Source organism: Labrus mixtus, chromosome 23 (genome assembly GCF_963584025.1).
Source record: "Labrus mixtus chromosome 23, fLabMix1.1, whole genome shotgun sequence".
In the NCBI taxonomy this organism is placed as follows: domain Eukaryota; kingdom Metazoa; phylum Chordata; class Actinopteri; order Labriformes; family Labridae; genus Labrus; species Labrus mixtus.
In genome coordinates this window covers 7,538,099-7,558,291 of record NC_083634.1, presented here as the reverse complement: position 1 = coordinate 7,558,291, position 20,193 = coordinate 7,538,099, and the positions used below count along the sequence as shown (strand labels likewise).

The 20,193-nt window shown below is 37.9% G+C and overlaps 2 protein-coding genes across 2 annotated transcripts in view; both read left to right on the top strand.

The window, feature by feature from the left end:
• The window catches only part of tm4sf5 (transmembrane 4 L six family member 5), a 394,180-nt gene that overhangs the window by 267,703 nt on the left and 106,284 nt on the right, over positions 1 to 20,193 (top strand). The window lies entirely within an intron of this gene.
• Positions 12,087 to 19,595, top strand: sat2a.1 (spermidine/spermine N1-acetyltransferase family member 2a, tandem duplicate 1). The gene is made up of 6 exons (XM_061030817.1): positions 12,087 to 12,276; positions 12,575 to 12,626; positions 13,304 to 13,387; positions 15,172 to 15,273; positions 15,924 to 15,964; positions 16,127 to 19,595. The coding sequence occupies exons 1-6, from the start codon at positions 12,214 to 12,216 to the stop codon at positions 16,292 to 16,294; spliced, it is 510 nt and encodes a 169-aa protein (XP_060886800.1). The 5' UTR covers positions 12,087 to 12,213; the 3' UTR covers positions 16,295 to 19,595.

Below are 20,193 nucleotides of genomic sequence, written 5' to 3'. Positions count from 1 at the left end.
ACCAACTTTAACTGTTAGCTTGTGAGGATGTTAACTTGCTGACAAAAGTAGCGTAAAGCTCTGCTGAAGTACAGCCTCATAGATGTCACAACTAGACTGCTGGTCCTGTTTATTTCCTTGAGAACGAAGTGTATAAAAAGTCAAATGTTACATTTGAGATATTTCGATTCAAAGAGTGAAAACCTTTTTTTTTAGCTACAGTGATCCAAAAGACATTATCATCTGTGGGTGTGCCGCCATTAGAGACACACCCAGTTGTTCAGAAACTAATTGCCAACCACTTATTCAGTGCCTTGACTGCTACTTGTGATTGAAACCACAACTCTCTCAGAAGACTGCTACAAGTCAGTGTGAGAAAGCAAGACAAGGGCGAGAAGCAGGGAGAAAGTAAAGCAGTTGGATCGTGAAAGCACACTCTTAAACTTCATGACAAAACAGCTCCTTTAATGGTCAAAGTCAAAACATTTCACAGTTGAGCTGGAAGGAAATTTGGGAATTTGCAGGGACAAAATCACAGTGCCTTAAACAAGACAAGAGCCAGCCAGTGGGAAAGCGAAAACAAAGCTTTTGTTAATGAGATTAGCTTTGCATTGAAAAGGTTATTACAACTCTAGTGAACCTGAGAGTCCATGAGGAGCTTTGTTCAGAGGAGGTTCACTGAGTTAGGTTATACTCTTTGCTTCTTTAAAGTCATTTGATCAACAGGGTTGTGACCTCGGGCTTGATGAAACACTGCCATTGTGGGAAAATGGCAAAAAGTTAAAAAATTAGGAAGTGAATTGCCACCCATTTGTTGTAACAATGTTTTATGCCCAGTTCCCTTTTTGTAAACTGTTGTAAATCAAAGTGGCTGATCTACAGTTGTTACTCTTGTCAACAAAGAAAACAGCATTCCAGTCAATATCTTTGAGTCCTATCGCAGCAGAAAGCATGTAACATTCTGTCCCTGGCACCATCACAACCTGTGCTATAAAAAGATGTCCTGACTCTTTACCTGCAGGCCATAATTATCAGAACCATCAATCACTTTTTAGTAGTATTCCAGTGTGAATACAGTATGTGTCAGTCAGTCGGCTGGCCCCAATTGGCCCCAACTAACATTTCTCAACAACTGCTGAATTGGCACAAATGTTTTAGTATCATTCATGGTCCTCCCTGAATTTGGCAATACCCTGGCCTTTCTCTAATACTTTGAGCCTTTAGCAAAATATCTCAGACATCATTTACCAGATGGCCATGTTCCTCATTTCATGAATTCTATTTATTATTTCTGAACTTTTCATTTTTCAGTTCCATAGTGTGGTGACATACTTGATATGTCCGATACTTCTGTTTTGTACAGAATAAAACAGTCCCCTTTAGCTTTACTTTGGGTTCAGCGCTAGATAGCCTAGCACACGGTAGCATGCTAACACAATTAACCAATACGCTGAACATCACACCTTCATGTATTCTATGTACATAATCATAACTGCAAAAGCATGTTTGCATTGCAGTAAGGAGGATGTTGACTTTAACATTTAGTTATAAATTCAACTTTGCAGTGTCTAAGAGCTGTAGACATGTTATATTGTGAGAAAACTTAATAGTTGATGGATTATAAATATTTCATTTGTAAACCTTGTTAAGTTACTTTTTACTACTATAAATATAACATAAATACATTAACTATAACAACTCGTCATGAATATCAAAAAACATTTATTTGGTCATTTATCAATCCAACATACAAGCCAAATGCTCAGATTTCATAATTTGTACTCACACCAGCTATTGTTGTTGTTTTCCTGACTGCCATGCACATTATGATCATGGCTAACCTGTAAGAGGAAGTTTGATGAGTCGTGGAGATATGAAAACAGGAATGGCTGATGCAGATTTATGAGTAGAGAACATGATAGGAGTAGTTGACATGTGTCCCGTACAGGTGTGTTAAAGTGTCATCCAAACCGGGTCAGGTAAATGCAACAAACATGCAATGCATAACTTTGTGTGTCAGTCTTCTGCAGTTATTTGTTTTTGTTGTAAGCATAACTTCTTCTTTTTTAAATTGAAAAATACAGCGGGGAAAAAAAGGCTGAAATTCCAGTAAGTAGGTGGGTTAAAGAACACTTGTACATAGAGGTCTTGATTATAAGATAAGATCGTTCATCGGCGTCAGAAATATGACATAACCAAAACAATACAGCATGTTAGTATTAGACAGACAGACATGAATGTGAGTGAATGGGAGAGATAAATCTCATCTAAAGTAAAAAGAGCTGCTTTCCCACGAGAGCAGATTGAATTATGTAAATCCAGGTCGTTATCCACTCTCTGGTTCCACCTTCCTGAACAAGTACAACAGGCCTCTGGTTTCAGAGAAGGAAATGGCTCAGTTGCTCAAAAGAAAAGCCATCAACAGGGGTTCTAGTCAGGTTTTCCTGTTATTCATCTTTATTCAAAGGAATCAAATCTGAGGATATGACTTCATAAGAGAGAAAGGGAAGAACTAGGAGGCTGCTGCACTTAATAAACAGGAAGTTCTAAAGTACTTTTTTTTTAATCAATAGCCTGAGTGGTTATAATTCCACTTAAAAATTACATCCCATATTTATCGGTGGCCCAAGCTTGTTATGCCTTATTACAGTAAAGCTTTAAGGGAGAGGCGGTTTCCTCAGGATGTTGCTACAATACGGTCTTCTCTGTGTTTGGATTCTTAGATATGCTACATTCACTTCACAGGCGGCTGGCTTAGTAGTAATACAGGAATTTGGGTCAGAGTGGATGTAATACACCTTAAAGCCCTTTGTTAAGTGTTTGTGTACAGTGAAAATAGAAGTTTGTTTGCTTGTTAAACAGCCCCGGGACAATATGTGATTAAAAATGTCAAAATGTAAATTTAGACCTCCATTGGTATACTGGGAGTGTAGTTTCTTGGACCCATGCATGGATAAATAATATCACATTTCTTATTTGTGAAGCGCAATTGTTCCACCGACAAAATTATTACAATTCTTACCACATTTTTAGGTTTGGATTTGAGTTTTTAGTACTCATACGTTCTATGTTTTTTGTCTGCTGTTATTGGACTGTTGCATGGTTCTCCAAGTTGGTACTGATTAAAATATCCGAACAACTACACAATAGTTAGAGACATTTTTTTTAACATTCCTAATCCCTAGAGAATGAACCCTATGTAAAATCATTATCTATATCCCTTCATTGATCAAGAGGCAGGCTAACCCCTGGACTCATCGTCAGTCAGTCACAGGGCGGACATGTAGGGACAAAAATTGTTCACATACACACCTATGGGCAATGTAGAGTCACTGAGACATTTAAATAGCATGTTTTAAGATTGTGGGAGGAAGCCAGGGTACTCCTCACAGAAATTACTTTTTTCTGACAGGGCGTTCGAAACCAGGAACCTTTTGTGAAATAAGACAACCACATTAACCAACGCACCACCCTGAAGCCTCCCTTGCAATCCAATGTGACACAAATAATCTTGTTTCCCACATAAGTAACCTAACGTGTAACAAACTAGACCTTTCATGTCATCTCAGATTATTGCATTTTTGAGTTTCTAACTTGTGTACATTATTTAATAAAACATTATATCCTTTCCAAGTCATAATTACAACATGCAAATTACAAGTTGTACATCAGGCCTTGTGCCTAATAATCCAGAAGTATGTCTGTATATCGTCACTCTCAATCCATGGTCTGAATAAGTACTAAAGAGAAAATGCTAGCATGCTTGTATGCTTAGTTAAGAAGGTTAACATTAACATTACATTAGCATGCTGACATTGACATTGTAAGCATATTAGCCTGCTTACTTGCTTCCATCAATGCCCAGCTGTTCAATACAGCCTCAAAGTTCACAAGCATATTGTTATCTTAAATGTGTTCTTTTATTGACTTTTTTTGTTGCTTCAGGAATTCCTGGCTCCATATTTGCATTATGTCATATCAGAAACAGCAAACCAGTTAGGACATAGTGATCTGTGTGCAAATATGCTCACCAGATGCTCGTCTGCTGAGTAGCCCTTAGGCTTCAAGGAGTACGATTACACTTTAAGACAATGCAGAGGTAATGCATGTTTACAGTTGCAATACGTTCACACATAAATCTGGATTATGTGTGAACCTCACCTCAACGAGCCCTTAAGGATTACAGGACCGGTAATGTTTTGATCAAAAAGGGAAGTTTTGTGTTCAATGGAAGTGTTATCAGTAGTGTTTGAGTTATGATTAGACACACTGATCTTACAACAAGTGAACCTGGAGTGTAGACACTGAGCTGAGCCAGAATTAGAAACTCCTCACTTGTCCATACGGGAAAGCTAGTTGTTTATTATCTTTACGGAAAAAAGTACCTGCAGGGTTATTGTTTAATCTTCTGCTACATATCCCACTTAACCATGGTGAGTAAGTGTCCAAGTGACCCGACCTTCACAGGAATCACATGATAACGACTGTCAGTGGGAAGTTTTAAGAGGCAGTGAGAGCAGTAAAAAAGGGTTAGGGTTAAAAGGAAAACAACCCTAACTGGTCCTACACTCTGGCTGCAGATGTCCTAATATGGCATGTTAATGGGCCCATGTGGAGCTAAGGGAATGACAGCGTGTCTGCTTTTTTTCTCTAAGTTATCTTTACAGGAGAATTGCATCAGTCTGCTGATGAGCTAATTTCCTCCTTTTCCCTGAGCTGGCTAGGACGTTCTGAGACAGACGGAAGGGTCTGTCTGGGGGAATTCCTCAAATCATACGACTTATTTTCAAGTTGTGGTTTCATTCTGATAAAGGTTTTCTTATTATTACAGCTTTTTTGGACAGAAAATATGAGAAGAAAAAGAGCCCCGCCTGTAAAATAACATCCAAATATAAATACAAAAATGTGCTATTCTCTTATGGCTACAGTATCCCCAAAGCAAGCTTTTTGTTTTTAGCTACTTTTTATCTGTTATTACAGTGCTTTTTATTAAGACAGAGCTCGTAGCTAATTATGGTGGCCACTTATTTTGAAAGTGAAATAATGTCCTAAAATGGTATCAATGGAAGCAGAAGGAGATTGGAAGTTATCAGCAGCTATCTCTTTGTATTTTATTCCCTTCCACATCCTCTTTTTTTGTTTTTGCCACTTTTAGTATTTTTTAGCAGCTAATGAATGTGGTGTTGACTGCTTTGTTTTGAAAATGCTCCTGAGCCCAGTGACCAATCAGAAGCTAGACTAAACAGGAAGAGGAGGCAGCTTCCTGTCCATGCCTGGAGTAACACTATCCAGTATGGGACTAGCAAACTTGTAAAAAATGGTTAAAAAGATAGTAGCTTGACAAAATCAAAAGTAGCGAGCTAAAAATGCATCTACATAAATACTCCATTGACAGTTATATCACAACACTAAGCTAAAACAAAAAAAGCAGCCTGAGATTTTATTAAGTTTTCCTATTTCATTTAATTCCAAGACCTACCCATACCCTAACCTCTGGTGCTAAAAAATGACTGCAGTTCCTCAAGTGTCCATTTGAGGCTAGCTCCGAAAGCCAAAAAATACTCATTAAGTTCCACATTAAAAGAAGAATGTGCGACTTAGGATATACTGGATTTCTGCTATATTTATGTTTAAAATGTTGCTCATTCTTCCTTTAAAAGGACCATTTTTAAAGCAGAAAATTTGCACGTTTACAGCCTCTTACTAATTAGGGTTTTTAGATATTTTCACAATTGGTAAAACCTGAATGGTGGTGGCTGATTTGACCAAAAGTCGGGTACTTTGTTGTGCTGATTGCCAAGAGGCTCAAGGCCTGCTAAGCACCTCCTATTATTGTGCGATAGTTACGTAGGTAGAGTCGGCATTTCCAATATGGTGACTGCCATTGTTTTGCTTTAAAACGCATCCTTAGAAAACCAATGGGTGACGTCACTGAGACTGTGTCCATGTTTTATACAATCTGTGGATGAGAACATTGATGCCTAGCTAGCTAACAATACTGGAACAACTTCTCTAACGACTGTTAGAGACACGGTTGACACGGTTAACCAAACAGTCAAAGTACATTCACAGAATGCCAAGATAAAACTAAAAAAGCTAGCACCACAAAAAATGATTCACTGTCTTGCTCAGACTTAGACAAAAACATTGATAGCCTACCTAGCTTGCTACAGCTAGCCAATTATTGGCTAAATTTATCTCAAAAACTCAAAAAGCAACAACAGCTAGCATTGTCTAAAATATGCCTACCACCACCCTAAAGCCTATCATTTAATAAGTTTTATCTGCCTTGATTAATCTATTCAAAAATGAAGTGTAAAAACGAAAAGATTTGGTTTTAGGAGGCTTTTTTAAACTGATTCATCATGTTCACTGTCATCATGCCAAGCTACCTTTAAATAGTCTATTATATGTGCTATAACTTTTCTCATAATTATAGGCTTGTTCTAGACTTCTGGGTGTCTATTAGATCATAAGAGCAGACCATTACAGCATGATATATGACATACTTATATGATATAAGTCCCCCCCCTCTGTTAGTTTGCCAGCACAGTTAACTCAAAAGAATACGAGGTTGTTTTAATGACGCTAGCAGAAGTTGGCTGTAAAGTGAAGTCTGTAAATTGACTTTCTAAAGTTGGAACACATAACACCACTTTTTTAGTTCTGAGGAGGTGTTAATAATGTCAGTGTTATGTAAGTGGTCTTTTAACAAGTGCTAAATATACCTGATGCTTGGATTTATATTCATATATTTTATTGTTTAGCCCTTTCACACATACTGGTCACTACACTGGACAGCTATTCATAAACTGTTTTCTACTAAATGCACTGGTTTTGATGGAATGGTTTCACATCAGCCACTCCAGTGGACTCTGACTCAGCCCATACACTGTCATCAATTGGCCAGCAGTAGTAAGTGGTCCAAAAATGTCTTCAAAATCAAGATGGCCAACTCACTAATGCCATGTGGTTCAGGAATATCTTGCAAATTTTGTTATTAGAAGACCCTTGCAGGTGATCATTTTTTTAAACATCAAGTAATAACTAAGGAGCCGTGGTATTGTGAAAATGTCCAAATACTGTTTTTAGTTTTGGAGAAAATCATGATTGATCAGCTGTTACTCCACATCAGTTATGTTTCTCCTATTACATGTCTGCTGTTGTGCTGCTCTGGTAGCCTCAATGCAAAAACTGAGCAGGTAGTTTGAGCTCATCAAGCATGTTTTTTTCTGTTTTAAACAGGAAAACTCCGAAAGTCAAAGACGGTCATCCTTCTAAATTTAAATGGCTCTCTCCACCCCAATGGACATGTGAAAACACTTTCAGTTGTTTGGTTTATGCACTCCAAAATACATTTAATACAATTATTTTTTGCATTCTAGAGTTACATGATGTCCACTCTGGTGGACATTTCTGTAACTTCTTCAGAATTCTGAATGTTAGAAAAATTTAAAAAAGAATGTCCTGAGAAGTCAAAAAATCATATAAAAAAAAAATCAGGAGTCATGCCTGAACGGGTTAGAATGAGTCTGCCTCATGAACATAATATTGTGTAACAGATATATTCTGGGCACCCTTTGGACAGATATGGTAACTGATATAAAAATGTATGAATCTTTTCAACTTGCTATAAAAAAAGGAGCCTTTGTTTCTGAAAAAAATATATATATTGAGTATTTTGAGATACATATCTTTTACGTCATCAGTCTTGAGTTATCCAGGGTTTTCCTTTCTTTCAACATCAGACACCCTCACTCAGTGGACGCATGATTTGCTTCCCAGGCAACACCATCCCACACATCACACAATATAACAACGTTACTATGTGCTCAGAAGAAACTCTCACTGCCTATGAGTGAAGAGATATGACATAATCCTTTATTCTTTTAATGATTTTTGTAGCATTTGTTAAGCATGAACCCCAGCGAGAAGCCTCGCACTTTCTTAGTCACAGCACTGACTAATATTGTCTACAATGTTTCTGCTTCTATAGCTGCCAGTGGGCTCTCTTGTGCGTCTGTAAAAACTGTCAGGGGTGCCTCACGCACGTCATCAGCAGAGTGAGGGAGGTTGCTGATGAAAACAGCAGCAATGTTCGGCTTTTTCTGCTTGCGTTGTATGAAAAGGAGCCATTAGTCAGTCTCACAGAGCCACACCGTCCTCCTGGAGCTATTAATAGCCACACAGGCAGCCTTAGTTTTTTTTTTTCTTCAGGAGAAAGCTGGCTAAAATCCCCCCTTTCCCTGCTCATTTCCTCCCCACCCTGCGCTCTACAGAATATCATGTACTGTGACAAATCTCTCATAAAGTTATTTTTAGCCCAGAGCAGCAACCACATTCTGCTATTTATACTGTGATTTAAGTATAGAATCAACACATAAACAACCACAGGTAGAGAAATAGACCTTTGTTCTTCTACACATTAAGAAGTAAAATCCTCATGTGAGAAATGCCACAGACCCTCTCCGAGATATTTAACTGCCTTTGCCTCCAACACAGACGTCACACATGGCTAAACCAGCTGTGGATTTGAGTAGTTTCACTAAGAATCATTACACCAGTCTTTAACCAAAGAATCACACAATGCTTCACCTAGGTACAGCTCCTTGGATATAACTATATACCAACATACAATATACAATACCATACAATACAATACAAACCATACAATACCTTAAAAATACTATAAGATGCTTTTTAATTCAATGTGTTAAGATGCAAAATATCACGTTTGCATTTATTTTACCCAGAGGGAAATGTTCCTTGGTCGTAGTAATTACAAATGAAAAACAAAAAAGCAAACGATAATCAACATGCAAACAGAGCAGCACACATCAATCACAACCTCAAATTACTGATACAGGTAAATGCCAATAGAGATACTTTGCACTTATTCTGCATTATATACAAAAGACACAAGAACAGCATCAAGTCAAAGCACAACCCTTACAGTAGTTTACAATCACTGTGGTACCTTAGAGAATAACATATTTTATTGTGCTGAATTTAGTTTGAGGCTGTTTTTTTGTGTTCAAAGAAAACATAGTGAAAAGAAAATGCAGCTCCTAAAGGATTTTGTTTGTGTGTAAGCTCAAAAGGGTTGAGCACAGGTGTCACTGACTCAGTTTCACGATATGGGTCTCATACAACATGAACACTTGTTATTTTTAAGGGCGGCTCCTTAGCCGTTTGGTAAAACATGCAATCCATGTAATAACAACGTCCCCCACTCAGCTGGGAAACATACCATCCCCTTTTCTATCCCCTCAACCATAAGTGCTGTAAACTTTGAAAAGATAAATCAATTAAATAATATTTATTATTAAGAGTTGTAAGTAGAGGTTAAATGCTTTGTTGTTGTTGTTTTTTTTTTGCCAGAAATAAACCTTTAAAATAAATTCTGTTATTACAATTCAGTCTTTTCTATACTCTTGATTTATTTTCTTACATTTCAGTTGTTAATGAAATGAGTCTACACTAAATATATTTCAGGTTTATCTTTTTGTATTTTATTCTATTTTGTGCACTTTTTAAAAGTGTAATAAATGATTTTATGTTTTTTTATTGCGTGATATTCAATAATACATTTAAATGTTCAATAATAATACAGCTGCCTCTTCTTAAATGTTAACTTTGATTTTCAATCTCATAAACTTGATTCTTGTATCGGGGAAAAACATGTTTTCAGCCTCTACAATGAAACACTCATCCTCACAACATGAGTAATGTGTCAATTTCATTTTTTCATGTGTTTTTCTTTACTTTTTCTCAAGGAATTCTGAGTTCTTAATCAATAAAAACTTTGCTCTGGTTGTTGGGGATTTGCCCTTGCGCCTTTGAAACACTGTAAATCCATGAGCTCATTGTCATTTCTGTGGCTGAAGTTCACAGTTTGATGACATGTCCACAACGTGCGTCATCAGAGACATTTTTAACTCAGTATGACCTGTCCAGCTCAGACACTTCATGTGAATGCAGCTGTTTTAGTTTGATGCATGTCTGGAAGAAAGAAAATATTATAGAATATAATGAGGCAGAACTTCACCTGCAAACTTGAACCAACAAAGACGGGTCGGTCTTTATATTCCTCTTTGGTGTCTCTGTCCATTATTCATAATAAATAGTAATATAGTTCTGTTCAAATTTTTGGCAACTTCTACTCAATATAAGAAATTAATACTTCTTACAAAATTGAGATATACAAAAGTATTATAATGGACTGAAAAATGAATCAACTGATCAAAAAAAGCATGACTCTGAGCACATGGAAACCTCAGAAAGGCAGGAAGTAAACCGGTTCTGCTGTTCATCCCACAGCCAGCATGCAGACACTTGTCTGAACTGCACAGAGACTAAAAAGACCTCAAGTCATACACCTTGCTAGGGCCCCCTAGAGGCTGCAACGTGTATTACAAACTACAAAACTAAAGCACTGGTTAGAGTGCATGAATCAAACATTTTACTGTTGGCTTTACTTCTCTTACTTTGATTTCAAAAAGCCATGTGTCATCAAAAAAAAATATATATATATATGACCAGTATTACTATTAATAATACACCCCGGAGTACTATTTTATTCAAAGCATCTCCTGTCATTCTGGACAAAGTTATTTTGTCACCCTAATCCACAGTGCTGAAAAACAAACAGAGTGACTTACAACCTAACACTTATGTTCAAGAGAATCATTTAGTTTGCCGAACAAAAGGTACAAAAACTTCCAACTCAATTTGTGTTAGGTCTTCTACAATCTGTGGATATTTATATTAAATTAGAATTTAATTTATTATATATGTAGATCTCTGACACATCTTTCTTTTCACGGACTACCAGTGACTAAGGCAAGACGACACAATCCACAAAACCCACAACTTTACCACTTCATGATATTTCATCCTGTGTCATATTATTACTTAATCTTTGGTTTATGACTTATTTCAGTTTTTTCATCAATTTAAGATGATGTTTTTTTTGTTAATGGATTAATACAGATAACCTTTGGGTTGCAAGATTGTGAAAAATGTCTCTTGATGCCTTTTTTTTTTAAAAGAGTTGCAGAAGATGTGGAGCAAATTATTAAAGAGGATGAGCTTTGCTTTAAATCTTTACTTATAGGATATTTAAGTGTTTGTCTCCAGTTATCTGTAAAGCTGTAACAGTTTAAATGTTGATTCATATAACATTAACTCCATATTTGACTGAATTGCCCCCTGTGGGTTAGTATAGTATTTCTAATGCTTATTGTACAATTATAACAAATGGGTTTAGTTTGGCCACTCTGTAAATTGCCATGAGCCAAAGTTATTGCATTGTCACGAAATATGAACGTAAATATAGAGGCCATTCATTCATCTATATGACGAAGGATTAGGGCCATGTTACTTCTTTTTTTTTTTTTAATGTCGAGATTAAACTCGTAAATTTACGAGAATAAAGTTGTAAATTTACGAGATTAAACTTGTAAATTTAAGAGCTTAATCTTGTAAATAAAGAATAAAGTTGTAAATTTACGAGTTTAATCTCGTAAATAAAGAATAAACTTGTAAAAATAAAGTTGTAAATTTACGACTTTTATCTCGAAATAAAAAAAAATACAAAAATGTATCGTGGCCCTAATCCTCCGTCGTACATCTGTCAAGTTTACAGTTGTTAAAAGGCTTATGATGAATTGATTGTGGCTCTTAATATGATAAAGGGTGATGCTGGATTATCAGACTATAGCGTGAGACCCTTAAATGCACAATATTAATTATAATTACAAGCTTGTTAGAGTTTTAGTTTTGCTGAAGGATTTGTCACTTGTGGTTGTTTAACTTGCAAATTAATCAAAATGAAGTCAACTGCCATGTCCAATAATCAGAAGGCTATCTGTCACAAACAAACGAATAGTGATTGTGTAGAATTTGGTGTTAAAAGGGTGGTTCACGTCGTTTTTTACCTGTGAGTTTTACCCCACAGCAGAGGTTAATTTAACCCCTGTATGTGAAAGAGAGCAGTAATAGTAAACGATTAACAGAGAAGTGACTCTTCTCTACGTGCTGTTTCATAACACATGGCTGGTTCCTCCGGTTGCCTCCTTCGTGGAAGGGGGCGCTCTCGGCTCGCTCCTCAGCTTGATTTGGACGCTGTGTTTTTAACCGTACAGCTGCATACCTCCTCGTCTCCTTTCCCCGGCCGGATCCCGCGGAGATCACGGACACTGTGAGCGTTTCAATCGTAAACCTCGAGCCAACATGGACTTCTCCATCAGAGCAGCCAACGTGGAGGACTGCAAGGACATCGCGAGGATGATCCTGGTGAGCGGACACGTGTGTGTGTGTGTGTGTGTGTGTGTGGTTGTAGGGGGGCAGCTATGACTCGAGGACATTGACAGTCTATGACTCACAGGATGACGTCAGAAGGTGTCTGCACGTTGACAGCGTTGTTGTAACTAGATTGTAGAGGTATTATTGGATAAATATTGGAGCAGGAGATGTGTGTGTGTCTGTGGAAACAATGTAATGTAAGCTGTTTACTGACATACAGGAAGTGGTGTATTTCAGACCATTAATAAGAGCTGATGCTTTTTTTTTTTTTTTTTTCATGTGTCCACAGGAATTAGCTGAATATGAGAAAATCGCCCATCATGTGAAAATCACACAGAAAGGTACAGAAATGAAGAGTACAGGCTACATGTTCTAATTGAGTTCAGAGCCTTGACCTTACACTTCAATGTGTGTGACCTTCATGAACTATCATAAGCATGTAAATCCTGTTTAGATCCGAAAACAATCAAATCAAGTGGAGATTGAGGAGCTCTTTTGAAAAGTAGACAACACAGTGTGAGCTCAAGATCGTTAAAGTGGCTTTTCTGAACATTTAAGTCACACAATTACGGAAGCACATTGCATTCACCATTTTTTATTTTTTTGACACATTGTCTGATAACTATGAGATCAGGATCTCAGGAATTATGAGAAACGTTTGCATAGGCCTATATCAATAGTTACTAACGCTAGGATAAGACAGTGGGTAATTATGACGTTATCGGATCCTATCTGCTTTTATTTCATACTCCAAATGAGACAATATTACTGCCACTTAATGTGGATGGCTTTCATATAAGTCAACGCTGTACAGGCATCTCAAATCATTGGGATTGTTCAGGTGGAAAGGCCGGTCCGCTCTCTTCCTGCAGGAGCTGTTCAACCGATAGAATGACACTTCTTCTTCAGCAGACGTTTCAGACCGTGAAAAGAGGATTGAAAAGTGTGGCCTTAACTGAAGGGAATACGTAGCATATCCCATGCAATATAAATGACCAGTGTTTTGTGTTTTGTGCAGACTTGGAGCAGGATGGCTTCTCCAAAAACCCGTTCTTCCATGGGATCGTCGCCGAGGTACCAGAACAGCACAGAACCAAAGACGGTGAGAAAAGACCAACAGTACCACTTTCAGCTGTGACAAAATATAATGCTTTTATTGTTTGAGCGATGACGTTGTAGAGACAGAAGCCTACACCTGTCGTAAATGTACAACACGCGCTTACATGTCAGCCAAGAAATAGTTTGCATAGTTTCTGTCCATTTGTGTGAAATCTGTGATAACTACTTCTGTTTTTTTCCTCTCTAATCAAATATAACTGTTTCAATTTGAAGGCCTTCAGCCAAATGGCAGCTATTGATATTTGAGTATTTTCCCAAGCCCTAAGCAGCTCATTTGGGATAAACCACAAATCTAGCCAAACAAAATGATTGTTTCAAACTGTTACTGGATATAAATACTGTTATTTTGTCTTGTAAGAAGCCCAAATCCTGACAGATTAATGAGAGCGCTAGCACACAAGAAAGAAATGTGGACTGTAGCAAGGAGGAAAAACTATTCTTTTACGGTTTTGTTTGCCTGATGGATTTTAAAAAGAGCCATTACAGATCTCTAGAGAGCACTTGTAGCACACTCTTAAGTGTACTGAAGCTAATCAATTGCTGTAAGAGTCCAAAAGTCCATGACTTCGCTTTACAGCAGCTGCATTTAACAGTCAACAGGTTCATTAGTTCATCTTTACGACCTGATACAGCACAACGCTAATGTCTGCTCTCCTTTCACCACTTACATAACGAGGCTAACACACTACTGCTCCTGGAATAGCGTCCTGAAAAACATTAATGTACGCTCCGCTGCCCAGTTGGGTCTTTTTCTTCCATGACACATTCCCACCCCCACCCCCACCCCAAAAAAATACAGTCACCTCTTCCCGCTCTCTGCTGGTTTCAGATACCTGACTCCTGGCCAAAATGCTTCCCCACTTTTGTACAATAAACTTTTGACAGTACTTCTAATAAGACCACCAAATAAAAAAAACACATATCTGTGGTCATTTCTACAAAGGAAAAAAAACAATATAATGAATTTTATGATTTTCCTTCACTGTTTTATTTGACAGATTATAAAAATAAAGCTTGATATCCTTAAAGCTGCATGGCAATAATTAGTGTAAGATGGTAATATCCAATGATGAGTGAATCATTCCCCTCTATTATATAGGTCAGATGGTGAGTTCAATTTTGGTTCTGGGTCAGTGAAAGGTCTGGATTATTTTAGACAAATCCACTGTTAACTTTAGTCATCCTCGTTTTTTTTTTTTTTTAAATTGGTGCCTTACAAAAACACACTTGATCTCAACAACATAGTTTTTAACAAAACTTAGCCAAGATTCTCGAAAAGACGATAAAAAGCCAACAAGAACTATGATTGGACAACGCTTGATATTGATCGAAAAGGAGTCAAAGTATTCTTTTTTAAACCACGAGTTTAATCTCCATGGAAACATTGCTCAACAAGATTTAATAGATGATTCTCAACTGCATCAGATTCCATCAAAAGCTTTGAAATGAAGCCGTGATGCTATCAAGCTGGTTTAGTGTCTTAAAGCAGAACTGTTTTTTCAACAACCAGACACTGAAGACACCATATTATTTTGTCTAGAGCTACAGCTCTCATCAACCAGGTCCTGTTTTTAGGCTTAAACATAAAAATACTAGACCTATCATATTTATAATTTAACATGTATATGTCAATGTTGATGTTGGATGAAATGCCTCCAAGTGGCCTAAAAAAATCAACATAATTTAGAGTGCTTTTTAAAGTTAATATTTGTAACTGTCTAGAACTTTCTGATGTATTGAGCTAACATTTTGACTGTTTGCTTTCAGGCCATACGAAGATAGGCTACGCACTTTACTTCTACTCCTACAGCTCATGGTCGGGCAGAGCCATTTACATGGAGGACTTGTATGTGATGCCTGAGTTCAGAGGTAAAGTGAGCTGTAGTCAAAATAAACACGTCATTGTTGTTATTAAACGCATTGTAAGTAAACCCCCGCAGCCAGGGGGCTCTCGACAGAAACAATAACAGAAGATGAGGTCGAGGCTTGCAGGGAATCATGGGAGTGATTCTCTGTACTACTCCAGCCCCACCCCCCAATGAAAACACACCCAGAGTTTACTGTCGTCAAAACGAACGTACCGAACAGACCTGAGGAAGAGAATATGTTCACCGACGATGTATCCAAGTATTTATCAGCAGCACATGCAGCACATCAGTACGGCAGCTTTAAGTAGTGATTCTCGCTGTAGCAGTCTTTGACGTAAACCGGTCCAGGACCAGTCCTTGGAGTATCCCTCTACTTCCTAGTTCAGAGGGTGTGATGACTGTGAGGTCATCCATGTAGGCTCTGATGGGGGGGGGGGGCTGTCCCACTCCGGTCTTGGTCAGTGGGCCTCTACACTCCACCTCGGCAGCGTTCACGACAAGGGAAAAGAAGATCACAGAAACTGTACACCCTAAAAACAACATTTTTAATTCATTTAGATATTTGAGTGTAAAAATTTGACATATTATCTTTTAGGTTAATGATTTGTGCGAGCAGGAAGACTTAATGAATATGCGCTTGGTGTTTTCCAGGGAAGGGCATTGGGAAAGCACTGATGAGTAAGGTAGCGCAGGTGAGTGAAACCCCCAAACTATTATCCGACTTCAAGAAATTAAAAATCTTCTATAAAAGTTGGACATTATTTGCACTTTGTTTTTCTTACATATCAGAGGAAATTCTTGTCCCTATGTAATCAAGGCAGTACTGATGTGCACGTCTCTCTGCTCTCCTGTAGCTCGGCCTGGCTGCTGGCTGTGGTCTGCTCAACTTCACGGTCGTCGACTGGAACAAATCATCTCTGGACTTTTACCTCAACCAGGGTTGCACCGATGTCACAACTGACTTGGGCTACCACTACATGAGCTGCAAAGGAGAAGCACTGGAGCACCTGGCCCAACCCTAACCCGACCGCGTGCTCATGGAGACGCGACCTTTTGAAAGTAACAAGGTCAACATACGCAGTACAGGGATAGAGTGGCCCCGTTCCAAAACGTAACTATGACAATCGTTCCATTGAATGCACAAAACAAGTAAAAAAGATAATTGACTGTTTTAGCCCTGCCCCATGCTACGCTTGTTTTCCAATGATAACACAGAAGCAGCATTAAATAAGAAAAATGGCTTATTTATTAATACCTGGAATTCTCACACTGTGAGTCTTCAATTTCATTCAGATCTTACTGTCAGAACTCTCATTTGGAGCTGATAGGAGACATTTTAGTCAGCTAACATGTCAACAGCTGGGAGTCTTTTCAGTTGTAGTTAGATAATGCTAGCTTAAAGGCTGCAGCTAAAGCCAGCGTTTCCACCAAGCGGTCAGGTCCGGTTCAGTACAGCTTGGTACAGTTTGTAAACCCTGACCTGGCTGGTGTTTCCACAGCCGACCTCACTTGATAAGCAAAGTGTGAGCGAGATGACGACAGCCGCATCAGCTTCCTAACGCGCGTAGCTTGGCGCAGTGTAGCCCGCCAATGAATTTCAATGCCGAAGAATCTCCAAAGTCGTCCAAGGTGCTGACATCAGTCACAAAAAAAAAAAAAGAACAATAGCCTTGAAATGACGTGGCCCGTTTTGTGTTTGTCCTTTATTACCCACGGGGAGTGATGATACCGTCGACCAATTGACGGACTGCAGTGTGTCTCCAGCCTTCAGGGTCAGATCAGTACTCTTACATCAACAGAAGGGTAGCATGAAAGGAGGATGGTACGACTCTCTTATTTTGGTACCATTCCCAACTTCAGACAGTGAAAATGCCAATAAATGCGTACCGCACAAAGCTGTACCAAACCGAGCTGAACCGGACCCCTTGGTGGAAATGTGGCTTAACTCACTGATTTGGTTAACTTTAAAAAAAAAAAAAAATGTGAGTCTTCAATTTAAAAAAAAAACTAAATCAGGATCCTCATGTATATGTGACGACTGTTTCGTCAGCTGACATGACAACAAATAGCATAATTAGTAGCTGTAGTTGGGCAGCTCTAGCTAATTGATGCTAAATTGCATATTTGGCTGAAAGCTTCTTCTACAGACGTCTGTGTGATAGTCCAGCTGACTCGCTTTAACAAAATCCCAAGATGGATATATACTCGATTCATGGCTTGAAGAAATAGCACTGAAGCTAGGCTACAAGCCAGACGCATACTGAAAAAACAAGGTCTAGCAGTCTTGCAGTCTAGCTTGGCTTTATAACCTAGGTATTATACCACCATGAATAAAGATATTAATAAAAAAAGACTGCTTACATCTGCTGTTTAAACCACAGTCTACTTACAATACATGTATACCATGAAGTTAATGCAAGAGCCTCAACATGAAGGCTGCCTTGTTAAGGTAGATAGGGGGGGGGTGAGGAACAGTCAATTAGCTTAGCTTTAGGGTTAAGAATGCAAATTAAAGTATTGGAATGGGGCCCATGCAATACAATTTAATAGTACAAAACTTAGGCACTGACATGTGTGTTTTGTGTTTTCCCTTGTGGGGCTTAATGACTTGGAGCACTTTTTGATTTTGTGTTTAATCAAATAAGAAGAAAATAAAGGTTGGCAGTTAGAAGGGTCTAACAGTTGTGTATGAACCACAAATTATAACACCTTTTTTTGCACAAATATCCAGACAAACATTATGCATTGGGTAGACAAGCTGTATGTTTCTGTGTATGAGTGTTGCTAAGAGGGGAGCTTTTTGATATCTCATCCCTTTAAATTCATTATTTACTATGACAAAAGCGACCAAAGAGTAATAAGGTCACTTCTACCCTCGTCTTCCGGACATGGAGCATTGTTGTTGCACAGATGTTGTGAAGCACAATGCTGCTACTAGCAAGGTTTTCATCCACTCTATCTATGTGTTTACAGTTCTTGAGATCAGACGGTGGAGAAATGGGTCAGGCTACATTTCAACCTACTTTAGGACTGGTTTAATAGAAAGGCTTTCTTTAAATGAGACAAGAAAAGAAGCATCTGGGAGGGATATAAAAAATGTTAGACTTGGACCGGGCTCAGTTTAAGTCTTTGACCCTGTCCTGCTCAAACAAAAGGGAAATAATTCTGGTCTGCACTTCTGTTTTATATCCAGTCTATATACTTTTTTTAAACTCCTTGTATCATTTCCAGCAATTTAATGAAAACAATCTGAGCTGCGGGTTATATTAAGTTTGTTTTCTCTAGCTCTAAACAAGTAAGAACCACTGACCCTCCTCTAGAGGTTTTGCAATTTTCTTTTCTGACTTTGTTTGCAAAAATAATTGAGTAAAGAATGTGCAGGTTTTTTTTTTTTAAAAAGTCTTTAGGAAATTGTTTTGTAAAATACTCCTGTATATTTGTTTAAATGTGCAATATATACAGACAAGTACATTTTATATGCTTGGAACATGTTCCAAAAATCAATATACAGTCCAAGGGAACAGAAAGAGACATTTTAAGCTGCCATTGTTTGAATACTACAACTCCATGCCAACCCAGAGCTATAAAATACACAACTTGATACTTTGCTCCCAGTGATGCTTGTTGTTGAAGTTCAATCATGATTCCTGTCGATTAATTGCAATAACTCAGACGAGAAGAGCGTTTTTTTCTGTACAAATGATGAAAAGGTGAAAGTTAAATGTTTGAAATGCTTATTCACATTTGTGTGTGTGTAATTGACAATGTATCAGTGTGAGAGAGTAGAAAAGACAGCCATCTATTTCCACAACTTTCTGAAGTTGTTAGGAGAGCCATAGGGACACTGTGTTCAAATCATGTGGTGAGATATTATCAGTGTGTTCAAACGTTTCTTTTGATTTGATGGTTCTATTCCTCACATGTTTTAATGTGTGTGTGTGTCTCATTTAGTCTCTGAAATGCTTAAAGTTAAAGCTGGTCATTGTTCGGTTAAATCACTTGTAAATCACCTCGTCCACTGAGTTTTTAAAAGGGCTTCATAACATCGTACTACAACTTCCCTCACTTCACAAAGCACCACTAAAGTCCCTCCCCCTTGTACCAAAAGGGGATTTATGAGTTTTTCCACATAATGCGATAAATATTAGAACTGTCTTAAACCATGTCACATGTAGAGAACCTCAAACCTGCATGATGGTCACATATTTTAGGCCACCTGTTGTCACCAATTCCTGAAAAACGGAGTGTGTTTCAATGTTTACCTTCGCCCCTTGTTCGACTGCTCTGTTCTTTCTGCACTGAGGATTAAAAGCTGTCAGACTTCATTTTCAGATGTGTTGAGTCCATTGTTTTGTAAGAGGAACATTTTATCAGATTCTTGGCTTATATATATGTTCCTTTATAAACACAATTTAAAAATGTAAAATCTGTGATTACAAAAAAGTCTTAATTAAAGAAAATATATAGTTAGAAATAGGAATCTAGGACGTCATTCAGGAGAGTGATGCATTGAAGGCTAAAACAAGTGTTTGGTAAAAAATGATTTACCCAGACAATGTAATACAATGAAACATGAAAATACATCAAATAATGACGTCTAAGCTAACTTAAAAAACCAAGGCCCCCAAGATGATATTCTAAACATGAGTTTTTGTTGTGTGATGCTTTCCCACCCTTTGGCCCCTAACAAGTATAAAGGGAGAGAGAGAGGGTAAGAGAAGGTGTCACGTCAGAAATCATTGCATCTTTTCAAAATAAAGTCACGAGGAACTTAGTGTGTGACACGAGGGTTGGGAAACTCCTGAGATAATTCAACATGTCCTGAATCAGAGTGAAATATTTTCTGTTTTAAAGTTGTTTAAGAATCACTTTGAAGTAAATAAGGCTGCAAAAGCAATACAACATATTCCGGATGATAAAT